This window comes from Salvelinus alpinus, chromosome 8 (assembly GCF_045679555.1).
Source record: "Salvelinus alpinus chromosome 8, SLU_Salpinus.1, whole genome shotgun sequence".
Taxonomy (NCBI): Eukaryota; Metazoa; Chordata; class Actinopteri; order Salmoniformes; family Salmonidae; genus Salvelinus; species Salvelinus alpinus.
Window position 1 is genome coordinate 53,125,358 of NC_092093.1, and position 13,408 is coordinate 53,138,765.

Genomic DNA, 13,408 nt, shown 5'->3' on the forward strand with positions numbered 1-13,408 from the left:
GATGTCATTATGAGGTATTGTGATGTCATTATGGGGTATTGTGATGTCATTATGGGGTATTGTGATGTCATTATGGGGTATTGTCTGCAGATTGATGAGAGAAAAAAGCTATTTAATACATTTTAGAACAAGGCTGTAATGTAACAACATGTGGAAAAAAGTCAAGGGGTCTGAATACTTTCCGAAGGCACTGTATCAACCTCATCACAATTCTGTCTCGGAGCTCTACGGACAGTTCCTTCGGACTTCGTGGTAAAGTTTCTGCTCTGACATGACCTTTCAACTGTGGCACCTTATATAGACAGGTGTATTTCTTTCAACAACAAACAAAAATATTTTTTATTTCTTTTACCTTTATTTAACTCGGCAAGTCAGTTAAGAACAAAAGTCTTATTTACAATGACGGCCTACTCCGGCCAAACCCGGGTGACGCTAGGCCAATTGTGCGCCGCACCTAAATCATGTCCAAACAATTGAAATTGGCCTCCAGTGAAGTCGTATGAACCGGAGTTCAAGTTGGAGTTCAAGTTGGAGTGTCATAGCAAAAAGGTCTGAATAATTGGCTAGTTCTGTTTTTTAATTTTCAATAAATATGCAAACAAATAAATAAATAAAACATGCTTTCACTTCATCATTATGGTGTATTGTGTGTAGATGGGTGAGATTTTTTAAAAATATTTAAATCCATTTTTGAATTCAGGCTATAACAACATAATGTTGAATAAATCAATGGGGTATGAATACATTCCGAAGGCACTGTATATATCATATTAACAACATAGTAACCTTTTCCAAAACCTTTTTTACAACCATTTTACAACACACTGAAACGCTCTATACAAGTAAAAGTCAGTGAAAATCTGTGCTGGGGAATCTATCAGCTGGACGTTCCACAGCAGTGACTACGACAGCTAACTGAAATAGAGCTTATCTGTGTTAAAGGCCAGAATTACTGCCTGCTTTGTGTTACACTGCAACTTTATATCAAACCGTGATTACGTCCCATATGGCACCCTATTCCCTACATAGTGCACTACTTTTGACTAGAACCCTATTGGTCCTTGTCAAAAGCAGTGCCCGACATAAGGAAAAGGGTGCATTTTGAGACTGAACCCATGTCAAAGATCAGGATGGGACTAACTTTCATGTCCCCCGGCTACGAGTCCAAACTCCCCAAAATAGCTGTGCCTCTACTCTGCCTTCTAACATGTTGACTACAAAAAGTCGTCCCTTGTTTAAAAAAGGAGGCCATCTTACCCCAGAGTTCCACGTCCTGACAACGTCCCTGACAACGTCCCTGTCACGGGCGGCGGGCTAGGAGGTTTCTGTGTTGGCGGATTGGTCCTCGATAGCGTTCCTCCTCCTCCTCTGATTGGCTGATTGTTTCCATGCTGCTGTTGTAAGAAAATAAATCTCTGTAACACATTTAACATAGTGATAGCATAAAGACTAAGTTGTACGGCAACTGAAATGTGACAGGCTTCCCAGATTCAGTATCTTTATCTTTAATGAGACATTCTAGCTTATTAGCATATTGATAGCAGGACTTAGTCACAAGGTGACGCCAGGTGAAAACCCACAGAGTAATTCCAAGAGAGTTTCTGCTTAACATTGTGACATGTTTGTTACAAACACGGTGTTCTACCAAGCATGTAAAACAAACAGATAAACATAGTCAACAACTAAGGTCACGCCACAGCTACCATCTGATGTTTCTAGGGAGGGACTTTCGAGGTTATTGTTTTAACAAGAGTTATAAATATTCAAAAGCGTACTCCTTTTATCTGGGAAGCCCATACAACAGACTAGATAGTAATACTAGACAGTTATACTAGATAGTTATACTAGATAGTTATACTAGATAACTATACTAGATAGCTATACTAGATAGTTATACTAGATAGTTATAGTTATACTAGATAGTTATAGTTATACTAGATAGTTATACTAGATCGCTATACTAGATAGTAATACTAGACAGTTATACTAGATAGTTATACTAGATAGCTATACTAGATAGTTATACTAGATAGTTATAGTTATACTAGATAGTTATAGTTATACTAGATAGTTATACTAGATCGCTATACTAGATAGTAATACTAGACAGTTATACTAGATAGTTATACTAGATAGTTATACTAGATAGTTATACTACATAGCTATACTAGATAGCTATACTAGATAGTTATACTAGATAGTTATACTAGATAGCTATACTAGATAGTTATACTAGATAGCTATACTAGATAGTTATACTAGATAGCTATACTAGATAGTTATACTAGATAGTTATAGTTATACTAGATAGTTATACTAGATAGTTATACTAGATAGCTATACTAGATAGTTATACTAGATAGCTATACTAGATAGTTATACTAGATAGTTATAGTTATACTAGATAGTTATAGTTATACTAGATAGTTATACTAGATAGTTATACTAGATAGCTATACTAGATAGTTATACTAGATAGCTATACTAGATAGTTATACTAGATAGTTATAGTTATACTAGATAGTTATACTAGATAGTTATACTAGATAGTTATACTAGATAGCTATACTAGATAGCTATACTAGATAGTTATACTAGATAGTTATACTAGATAGCTATACTAGATATCTATACTAGATAGTTATACTAGATAGTTATACTAGATAGCTATACTAGATAGTTATACTAGATAGTTATAGTTATACTAGATAGTTATACTAGATAGTTATACTAGATAGCTATACTAGATAGCTATACTAGATAGTTATACTAGATAGCTATACTAGATAGTTATACTAGATAGCTATACTAGATAGTTATACTAGATAGCTATACTAGATAGTTATACTAGATAGCTATACTAGATAGTTATACTAGATAGTTATAGTTATACTAGATAGTTATAGTTATACTAGATAGTTATACTAGATAGCTATACTAGATAGTTATACTAGATAGCTATACTAGATAGTTATACTAGATAGTTATAGTTATACTAGATAGTTATAGTTATACTAGATAGTTATACTAGATAGTTATACTAGATAGCTATACTAGATAGTTATACTAGATAGCTATACTAGATAGTTATACTAGATAGTTATACTAGATAGTTATACTAGATAGTTATACTAGATAGCTATACTAGATAGCTATACTAGATAGTTATACTAGATAGTTATACTAGATAGCTATACTAGATAGTTATACTAGATAGTTATAGTTATACTAGATAGTTATACTAGATAGTTATACTAGATAGTTATACTAGATAGCTATACTAGATAGTTATACTAGATAGTTATACTAGATAGCTATACTAGATAGTTATACTAGATAGTTATACTAGATAGCTACACATGAACAGCTATTCAACACATAACTGTCAACATTTCTAGCATGATATACTGAAATGATAAGTTCTGTTTCTAAGGCTCTGATAATGACGACTATAGCAACAGTTGGACTAGGCATGCATGTACTATGGATTGGTTTAGGCCAATAATAGAAGTAATAAATTGAATGAAAAATGAAAACATTTTAAGGGGTTGAACAGCCTGGCAATAATAGAACTACGGAAAGATGGGTCATGTGACAAACTGGACTTACCTTGGCTTTGAGCCACTTAACGTAGGCGGGAGAAAGAGAGAGAGAAAGAGAGAGGCATGTCAAAATCGGCATGTCGAAATGGTAAAAGAACCCAGAGTACAGGAGAGAGCCCGTTCACTACATTATTTACACTGAGTCAACGCTTCTCTAGACCTGGGCCACTCAGTGGTTAGATGGCTTTGCACCACACTATCTGTCTGTCTGTCTGTCTGTCTGTCTGTCTGTCTGTCTGTCTGTCTGTCTGTCTGTCTGTCTGTCTGTCTGTCTGTCTGTCTGTCTGTCTGTCTGTCTGTCTGTCTGTCTGTCTGTCTGTCTGTCTGTCTGTCGTATCTACCTACAGTATCTATCTATCTATCTATCTATCTATCTATCTATCTATCTATCTATCTATCTATCTATCTATCTATCTATCTATCTATCTATCTATCAATTCAATTCAATTCAATTCAATTCAAGGGGCTTTATTGGCATGGGAAACATGTGTTAACATTGCCAAAGCAAGTGAGGTAGATATTATACAAAAGTGAAATAAACAATACAAATTAACAGTAAACATTACACATACAGAAGTTTCAAAACAATAAAGACATTACAAATGTTATATTATATATATACAGTGTTGTAACAATGTACAAATGGTTAAAGCACACAAGTTAAAATAAATAAGCATAAATATGGGTTGTATTTACAATGGTGTTTGTTCTTCACTGGTTGCCCTTTTATTGTGGCAACAGGTCACAAATCTTGCTGCTGTGATGGCACACTGTGGAATTTCTCCCAGTAGATATGGGAGTTTATCAAAATTGGATTTGTTTTCAAATTCTTTGTGGATCTGTGTAATCTGTGGGAAATATGTCTCTCTAATATGGTCATACATTGGGCAGGAGGTTAGGAAGTGCAGCTCAGTTTCCACCTCATTTTGTGGGCAGTGAGCACATAGCCTGTCTTCTCTTGAGAGCCATGTCTGCCTACGGCGGCCTTTCTCAATAGCAAGGCTATGCTCACTGAGTCTGAACATAGTCAAAGCTTTCCTTAAGTTTGGGTCAGTCACAGTGGTCAGGTATTCTGCCACTGTGTACTCTCTGTTTAGGGCCAAATAGCATTCTAGTTTGCTCAGTTTTTTTGTTAATTCTTTCCAATGTGTCAAGTAATTATCTTTTTGTTTTCTCATGATTTGGTTGGGTCTAATTGTGCTGTTGTCCTGGGGCTCTGTGGGGTGTGTTTGTGTTTGTGAACAGAGCCCTAGGACCAGCTTGCTTAGGGGACTCTTCTCCAGGTTCATCTCTCTGTAGGTGATGGCTTTGTTATGGAAGGTTTGGGAATCGCTTCCTTTTAGGTGGTTGTAGAATTTAACGGCTCTTTTCTGGATTTTGATAATTAGTGGGTATCGGCCTAATTCTGCTCTGCATGCATTATTTGGTGTTCTACGTTGTACACGGAGGATATTTTTGCAGAATTCTGCATGCAGAGTCTCAATTTGGTGTTTGTCCCATTTTGTGAAATCTTGGTTGGTGAGCGGACCCCAGACCTCACAACCATAAAGGGCAATGGGCTCTATGACTGATTCAAGTATTTTTAGCCAGATCCTAATTGGTATGTTGAAATTTATGTTCCTTTTGATGGCATAGAATGCCCTTCTTGCCTTGTCTCTCAGATCGTTCACAGCTTTGTGGAAGTCTATCACAGCTACACCCCAGACCAGCAGGAATCCTCACAAACCCATAGATGTTCCCATTACATATGTAAACAGGTACATCAACACCTCAGCTAAGCTGTCACACTTTATTTCTCCCTATGTAGAACTATTAGTTACTTTAATATGTATTATAACAGACACTGTAACCCTTTAGTATCATCGCCACGGAAACAATGTCAGCGCAAACTGGATGTCAAACTGTACTAACGTCTTCTTTGTATTCTAAAATGTAATTTAAAACATTTTAATTAACGTTGTACCGATGCACTTATGCCCTGGTAAGAAAAGCAATTTCTCTCAGACAAGTGCTCTGTAATTCATGTTTGAGAGCGTCAGATAGAGGAGCAGCGAGTGCTCCACGCCACGGGGCTACATTACACTAGGACAAGCACCGGGTCAAGTGGCTTATCCATTATGCAGGCTCCCTATTGGGCGATGCAGGGCTCATCCATTATGCAGGCTCCCTATTGGGCGATGCAGGGCTCATCCATTATGCAGGCTCCCTATTGGGCGGTGCAGAGAGCATTACAGGAACAGAGATAAAAACAGAGGTTCTTGGTAGGGGGACCAGTGTTAATCACATGTAGCTATGATGAAGCTGTGAAGGCTACGGCACGGTGGGGTTGAGGCAATGTTCAGGCCTGAGTGGGTCTAAGCAGGATTCGACCATGCTATGCAACCCGAAAAGGTTTTCCAAAAAGTAGCTGTATCCTGGATGACTGAACCGGACTGCTAATACACAGAAGTTAGTCAGTTAAATCAGATCCATCTTTATAGCCTGGATTGGTTGAATAATTATCATACCGACCGATGCATATTAATATAGTGGAAATGCACACACACACAGCTCTAGACCTGGGCTATGGTATGAACAATATAAATACAGTGTACAGGGCAGCCTATATGCTGACACAGACTACACAAGGATCAGGGAATGTGCTGAGCTAATTATTATTATTATTTATTTCACCTTTATTTAACCAGGTAAGCTAGTTGAGAACAAGATCTCATTTACAACTGCGACCTGGCCAAGATAAAGCAAAGCACTGCGACAAAAAACAACAACACAGAGTTACACATGGAATAAACAAACATACAGTCAATAACACAATAGAAAAATCTGTATACAGTGTGTGCAAATGTAGTAAGGAGGTAAGGCAATAAATAGGCCAATAGTGGCGAAGTAATTAGAATGTAGCAATTTACACTGGAGTGATAGATGTGCAGATGAGGATGTGCAAGTAGAAATACTGGTGTGCAAAAGAGCAGAAAAACAAAAACAAATATGGGGATGAGGTAGGTAGATTGGTTGGATGGGCTATTTACAGATGGGCTATTTACAGGTACAGTGATCTGTGAGCTGCTCTGACAGCCGACACTTAAAGTTAGCGAGGGAGATATAAGTCTCCAACTTCAGTGATTTTTGCAATTCGTTCCAGTCATTGGCAGCAGAGAACTGGAAGGAAAGGTGGCTAAAGGTGTTGGCTTTGGGGGTGACTAGTGAAATATACCTGCTGGAGCGCGTGCTACGGGTGGGTGTTGCTATGGTGACCAGTGAGCAGAGATAAGGCGGAGCTTAACCTAGCAAAGACTTATAGATGACCTGGAGCCAGTGGGATTGTTGAGGGCCGTAGGAGGAACAAGTCAGAGAGCCCTATGGCAGTCAGCTTCATGTCAGACCACATAGAGCCCTATCTATGGCAGTCAGCTCCATGTCAGACCACATAGAGCCCTATCTATGGCAGTCAGCTTCATCTCAGGCCACATAGCGCCCTATCTATGGCAGTCAGCTTCATGTCAGGCCACATAGAGCCCTATGGCAGTCAGCTTCATGTCAGACCACATAGAGCCCTATCTATGGCACTCAGCTTCATGTAAGACCACATAGAGCCCTATCTATGGCAGTCAGCTTCATCTAAGGCCACATAGCGCCCTATCTATGGTAGTCAGCTTCATGTCAGGCCACATAGAGCCCTATCTATGGCAGTCAGCTTCATGTCAGGCCACATAGAGCCCTATCTATGGCAGTCAGCTTCATGTCAGACCACATAGAGCCCTATCTATGGCAGTCAGCTTCATGTCAGACCACATAGAGCCCTATGGCAGTCAGCTTCATGTCAGGCCACAGAGAGCCCTATGGCAGTCAGCTTCATGTCAGACCACATAGAGCCCTATCTATGGCAGTCAGCTTCATGTCAGGCCACATAGCGCCCTATCTATGGTAGTCAGCTTCATGTTAGGCCACATAGAGCCCTATCTATGGCAGTCAGCTTCATGTCAGGCCACATAGAGCCCTATCTATGGCAGTCAGCTTCATGTCAGACCACATAGAGCCCTATCTATGGCAGTCAGCTTCATGTCAGACCACATAGAGCCCTATGGCAGTCAGCTTCATGTCAGGCCACAGAGAGCCCTATGGCAGTCAGCTTCATGTCAGACCACATAGAGCCCTATCTATGGCAGTCAGCTTCATGTTAGGCCACATATAGCCCTATCTATGGCAGTCAGCTTCATGTCAGGCCACATAGAGCCCTATCTATGGCAGTCAGCTTCATGTCAGACCACATAGAGCCCTATCTATGGCAGTCAGCTTCATGTCAGACCACATAGAGCCCTATGGCAGTCAGCTTCATGTCAGGCCACAGAGAGCCCTATGGCAGTCAGCTTCATGTCAGACCACATAGAGCCCTATCTATGGCAGTCAGCTTCATGTCAGGCCCCATAGAGCCCTATGGCAGTCAGCTTCATGTCAGACCACATAGAGCCCTATATGGCAGTCAGCTTCATGTCAGGCCCCATAGAGACCTATCTATGGCAGTCAGCTTCATGTCAGGCCACATAGACCCCTATCTATGGCAGTCAGCTTCATGTCAGGCCCCAGAGAGCCCTATCTATGGCAGTCAGCTTCATGTCAGGCCACATATAGCCCTATCTATGGCAGTCAGCTTCATGTCAGACCACATAGAGCCCTATCTATGGCAGTCAGCTTCATGTCAGGCCCCATAGAGCCCTATGGCAGTCAGCTTCATGTCAGACCACATAGAGCCATATATGGCAGTCAGCTTCATGTCAGGCCCCATAGAGCCCTATCTATGGCAGTCAGCTTCATGTCAGGCCACATAGAGCCCTATCTATGGAAGTCAGCTTCATGTCAGACCACATAGAGCCCTATCTATGGCAGTCAGCTTCATGTCAGACGACATAGAGCCCTATCTATGGCAGTCAGCTTCATGTCAGGCCACATAGAGCCCTATCTATGGCAGTCAGCTTCATGTCAGGCCCCAGAGAGCCCTATCTGTGGCAGTCAGCTTCATGTCAGGCCCCAGAGAGCCCTATCTGTGGCAGTCAGCTTCATGTCAGGCCACATAGAGCCCTATCTATGGCAGTCAGCTCCATGTCAGGCCACATAGAGCCCTATCTATGGCAGTCAGCTTCATGTCAGGCTATATAGAGCCCTATCTGTGGAAGTCAGCTTCATGTCAGGCCACATAGAGCCCTATGGCAGTCAGCTTCATGTCAGGCCACATAGAGCCCTATGGCAGTCAGCTTCATGTCAGGCCACATAGAGCCCTATCTATGGCAGTCAGCTTCATGTCAGACCACATAGAGCCCTATCTATGGCAGTCAGCTTCATGTCAGGCCACATAGAGCCCTATCTATGGCAGGCAGCTTCATGTCAGGCCCCATAGAGCCCTATGGCAGTCAGCTTCATGTCAGACCACATAGAGCCCTATATGGCAGTCAGCTTCATGTCAGGCCCCATAGAGCCCTATCTATGGCAGTCAGCTTCATGTCAGGCCACATAGAGCCCTATCTATGGCAGTCAGCTTCATGTCAGGCCCCATAGAGCCCTATATATGGCAGTCAGCTTCATGTCAGGCCACATAGAGCCCTATCTATGGCAGTCAGCTTCATGTCAGGCCCCATAGAGCCCTATCTATGGCAGTCAGCTTCATGTCAGGCCACATCTAGCCCTATCTATGGCAGTCAGCTTCATGTCAGACCACATAGAGCCCTATCTGTGGCAGTCAGCTTCATGTCAGACGACATAGAGCCCTATCTATGGCAGTCAGCTTCATGTCAGGCCACATAGAGCCCTATCTATGGCAGTCAGCTTCATGTCAGGCCCCAGAGAGCCCTATCTGTGGCAATCAGCTTCATGTCAGGCTATATAGAGCCCTACCTGTGGAAGTCAGCTTCATGTCAGGCCACATAGAGCCCTATGGCAGTCAGCTTCATGTCAGGCCACATAGAGCCTTATCTATGGCAGTCAGCTTCATGTCAGGCCACACAGAGCCTTATGGCAGTCAGCTTCATGTCAGGTCACATAGAGCGCTATCTATGGCAGTCAGCTTCATGTCAGGCCCCATAGAGCCCTATCTATGGCAGTCAGCTTCATGTCAGGCCCCATACAGCCCTATGGCAGTCAGCTTCATGTCAGACCACATAGAGCCCTATCTATGGCAGTCAGCTTCATGTCAGGCCCCATAGAGCCCTATCTATGGCAGTCAGCTTCATGTCAGGCCACATAGAGCCCTATCTATGGCAGTCAGCTTCATGTCAGACCACATAGAGCCCTATCTATGGCAGTCAGCTTCATGTCAGGCCACATAGAGCCCTATCTATGGCAGTCAACTTCATGTCAGGCCACATAGAGCCCTATGGCAGTCAGCTTCATGTCAGGCCACATAGAGCGCTATCTATTGCAGTCAGCTTCATGTCAGGCCACAAAGAGCCCTATCTATGGCAGTCAGCTTCATGCCAGACCACATAGAGCCCTATCTATGGCAGTCAGCTTCATGTCAGGCCACATAGAGCCCTATCTATGGCAGTCAGCTTCATGTCAGACCACATAGAGCCCTATCTATGGCAGTCAGCTTCATGTCAGGCCCCAGAGAGCCCTATCTGTGGCAGTCAGCTTCATGTCAGGCCCCAGAGAGCCCTATCTGTGGCAGTCAGCTTCATGTCAGGCCACATAGAGCCCTATCTATGGCAGTCAGCTCCATGTCAGGCCACATAGAGCCCTATCTATGGCAGTCAGCTTCATGTCAGGCTATATAGAGCCCTATCTGTGGAAGTCAGCTTCATGTCAGGCCACATAGAGCCCTATGGCAGTCAGCTTCATGCCAGGCCACATAGAGCCCTATAGCAGTCAGCTTCATGTCAGGCCACATAGAGCACTATCTATGGCAGTCAGCTTCATGTCAGACCACATAGAGCCCTATCTATGGCAGTCAGCTTCATGTCAGACCACATAGAGCCCTATCTATGGCAGTCAGCTTCATGTCAGGCCACATAGAGCCCTATCTATGGCAGGCAGCTTCATGTCAGGCCCCATAGAGCCCTATGGCAGTCAGCTTCATGTCAGACCACATAGAGCCCTATATGGCAGTCAGCTTCATGTCAGGCCCCATAGAGCCCTATCTATGGCAGTCAGCTTCATGTCAGGCCACATAGAGCCCTATCTATGGCAGTCAGCTTCATGTCAGGCCCCATAGAGCCCTATCTATGGCAGTCAGCTTCATGTCAGGCCACATAGAGCCCTATCTATGGCAGTCAGCTTCATGTCAGGCCCCAGAGAGCCCTATCTGTGGCAGTCAGCTTCATGTCAGGCCACATAGAGCCCTATCTATGGCAGTCAGATTCATGTCAGGCCACATAGAGCCCTATCTATGGCAGTCAGCTTCATGTCAGGCTATATAGAGCCCTATCTGTGGAAGTCAGCTTCATGTCAGGCCACATAGAGCCCTATGGCAGTCAGCTTCATGTCAGGCCACATAGAGCCCTATGGCAGTCAGCTTCATGTCAGGCCACATAGAGCACTATCTATGGCAGTCAGCTTCATGTCAGACCACATAGAGCCCTATCTATGGCAGTCAGCTTCATGTCAGACCACATAGAGCCCTATCTATGGCAGTCAGCTTCATGTCAGACCACATAGAGCCCTATCTATGGCAGTCAGCTTCATGTCAGGCCACATAGAGCCCTATCTATGGCAGGCAGCTTCATGTCAGGCCCCATAGAGCCCTATGGCAGTCAGCTTCATGTCAGACCACATAGAGCCCTATATGGCAGTCAGCTTCATGTCAGGCCCCATAGAGCCCTATCTATGGCAGTCAGCTTCATGTCAGGCCACATAGAGCCCTATCTATGGCAGTCAGCTTCATGTCAGGCCCCATAGAGCCCTATCTATGGCAGTCAGCTTCATGTCAGGCCACATAGAGCCCTATCTATGGCAGTCAGCTTCATGTCAGGCCCCAGAGAGCCCTATCTGTGGCAGTCAGCTTCATGTCAGGCCACATAGAGCCCTATCTATGGCAGTCAGCTCCATGTCAGGCCACATAGAGCCCTATCTATGGCAGTCAGCTTCATGTCAGGCTATATAGAGCCCTATCTGTGGAAGTCAGCTTCATGTCAGGCCACATAGAGCCCTATGGCAGTCAGCTTCATGTCAGGCCACATAGAGCCCTATGGCAGTCAGCTTCATGTCAGGCCACATAGAGCCCTATAGCAGTCAGCTTCATGTCAGGCCACATAGAGCCCTATCTATGGCAGTCAGCTTCATGTCAGACCACATAGAGCCCTATCTATGGCAGTCAGCTTCATGTCAGACCACATAGAGCCCTATCTATGGCAGTCAGCTTCAAGTCAGGCCACATAGAGCCCTATCTATGGCAGGCAGCTTCATGTCAGGCCCCATAGAGCCCTATGGCAGTCAGCTTCATGTCAGACCACATAGAGCCCTATATGGCAGTCAGCTTCATGTCAGGCCCCATAGAGCCCTATCTATGGCAGTCAGCTTCATGTCAGGCGACATAGAGCCCTATCTATGGCAGTCAGCTTCATGTCAGGCCCCATAGAGCCCTATCTATGGCAGTCAGCTTCATGTCAGGCCACATAGAGCCCTATCTATGGCAGTCAGCTTCATGTCAGGCCCCATAGAGCCCTATCTATGGCAGTCAGCTTCATGTCAGGCCCCAGAGAGCCCTATCTGTGGCAGTCAGCTTCATGTCAGGCTATATAGAGCCCTACCTGTGGAAGTCAGCTTCATGTCAGGCCACATAGAGCCCTATGGCAGTCAGCTTCATGTCAGGCCCCATAGAGCCCTATCTATGGCAGTCAGCTTCATGTCAGGCCACATAGAGCCCTATCTATGGCAGTCAGCTTCATGTCAGACCACATAGAGCCCTATCTGTGGCAGTCAGCTTCATGTCAGACAACATAGAGCCCTATCTATGGCAGTCAGCTTCATGTCAGGCCACATAGAGCCCTATCTATGGCAGTCAGCTTCATGTCCGGCCCCAGAGAGCCCTATCTGTGGCAGTCAGCTTCATGTCAGGCTATATAGAGCCCTACCTGTGGAAGTCAGCTTCATGTCAGGCCACATAGAGCCCTATGGCAGTCAGCTTCATGTCAGGCCACATAGAGCCTTATCTATGGCAGTCAGCTTCATGTCAGGCCACACAGAGCCTTATGGCAGTCAGCTTCATGTCAGGTCACATAGAGCGCTATCTATGGCAGTCAGCTTCATGTCAGGCCCCATAGAGCCCTATCTATGGCAGTCAGCTTCATGTCAGGCCCCATAGAGCCCTATGGCAGTCAGCTTCATGTCAGACCACATAGAGCCCTATCTATGGCAGTCAGCTTCATGTCAGGCCCCATAGAGCCCTATCTATGGCAGTCAGCTTCATGTCAGGCCACATAGAGCCCTATCTATGGCAGTCAGCTTCATGTCAGACCACATAGAGCCCTATCTATGGCAGTCAGCTTCATGTCAGGCCACATAGAGCCCTATCTATGGCAGTCAGCTTCATGTCAGGCCACATAGAGCCCTATGGCAGTCAGCTTCATGTCAGGCCACATAGAGCGCTATCTATGGCAGTCAGCTTCATGTCAGGCCACAAAGAGCCCTATCTATGGCAGTCAGCTTCATACCAGACCACATAGAGCCCTATCTATGGCAGTCAGCTTCATGTCAGGCCACATAGAGCCCTATCTATGGCAGTCAGCTTCATGTCAGACCACATAGAGCCCTATCTATGGCAGTCAGCTTCATGTCAGGCCCCAGAGAGCCCTATCTGTGGCAGTCAGCTTCATGTCAGG

The 13,408-nt window shown here is 44.3% G+C and overlaps 1 protein-coding gene across 4 annotated transcripts in view; it reads right to left on the minus strand.

Annotated features, from left to right (window-relative positions):
* LOC139583274 (abl interactor 1-like) overlaps positions 1 to 13,408 on the minus strand; it is a 142,304-nt gene that overhangs the window by 38,799 nt on the left and 90,097 nt on the right. For 2 of the 4 annotated variants that reach the window (XM_071414168.1, XM_071414169.1), the window contains exons 4-5: positions 3,610 to 3,624; positions 1,258 to 1,394 (exon numbers count right to left, since the gene is read on the minus strand). In XM_071414168.1, the coding sequence (XP_071270269.1) occupies positions 1,258 to 1,394; positions 3,610 to 3,624 (152 nt within the window). The remainder of the gene's footprint in view (positions 1 to 1,257; positions 1,395 to 3,609; positions 3,625 to 13,408) is intronic. The other 2 variants (XM_071414171.1, XM_071414172.1) reach the window with 2 other exon arrangements.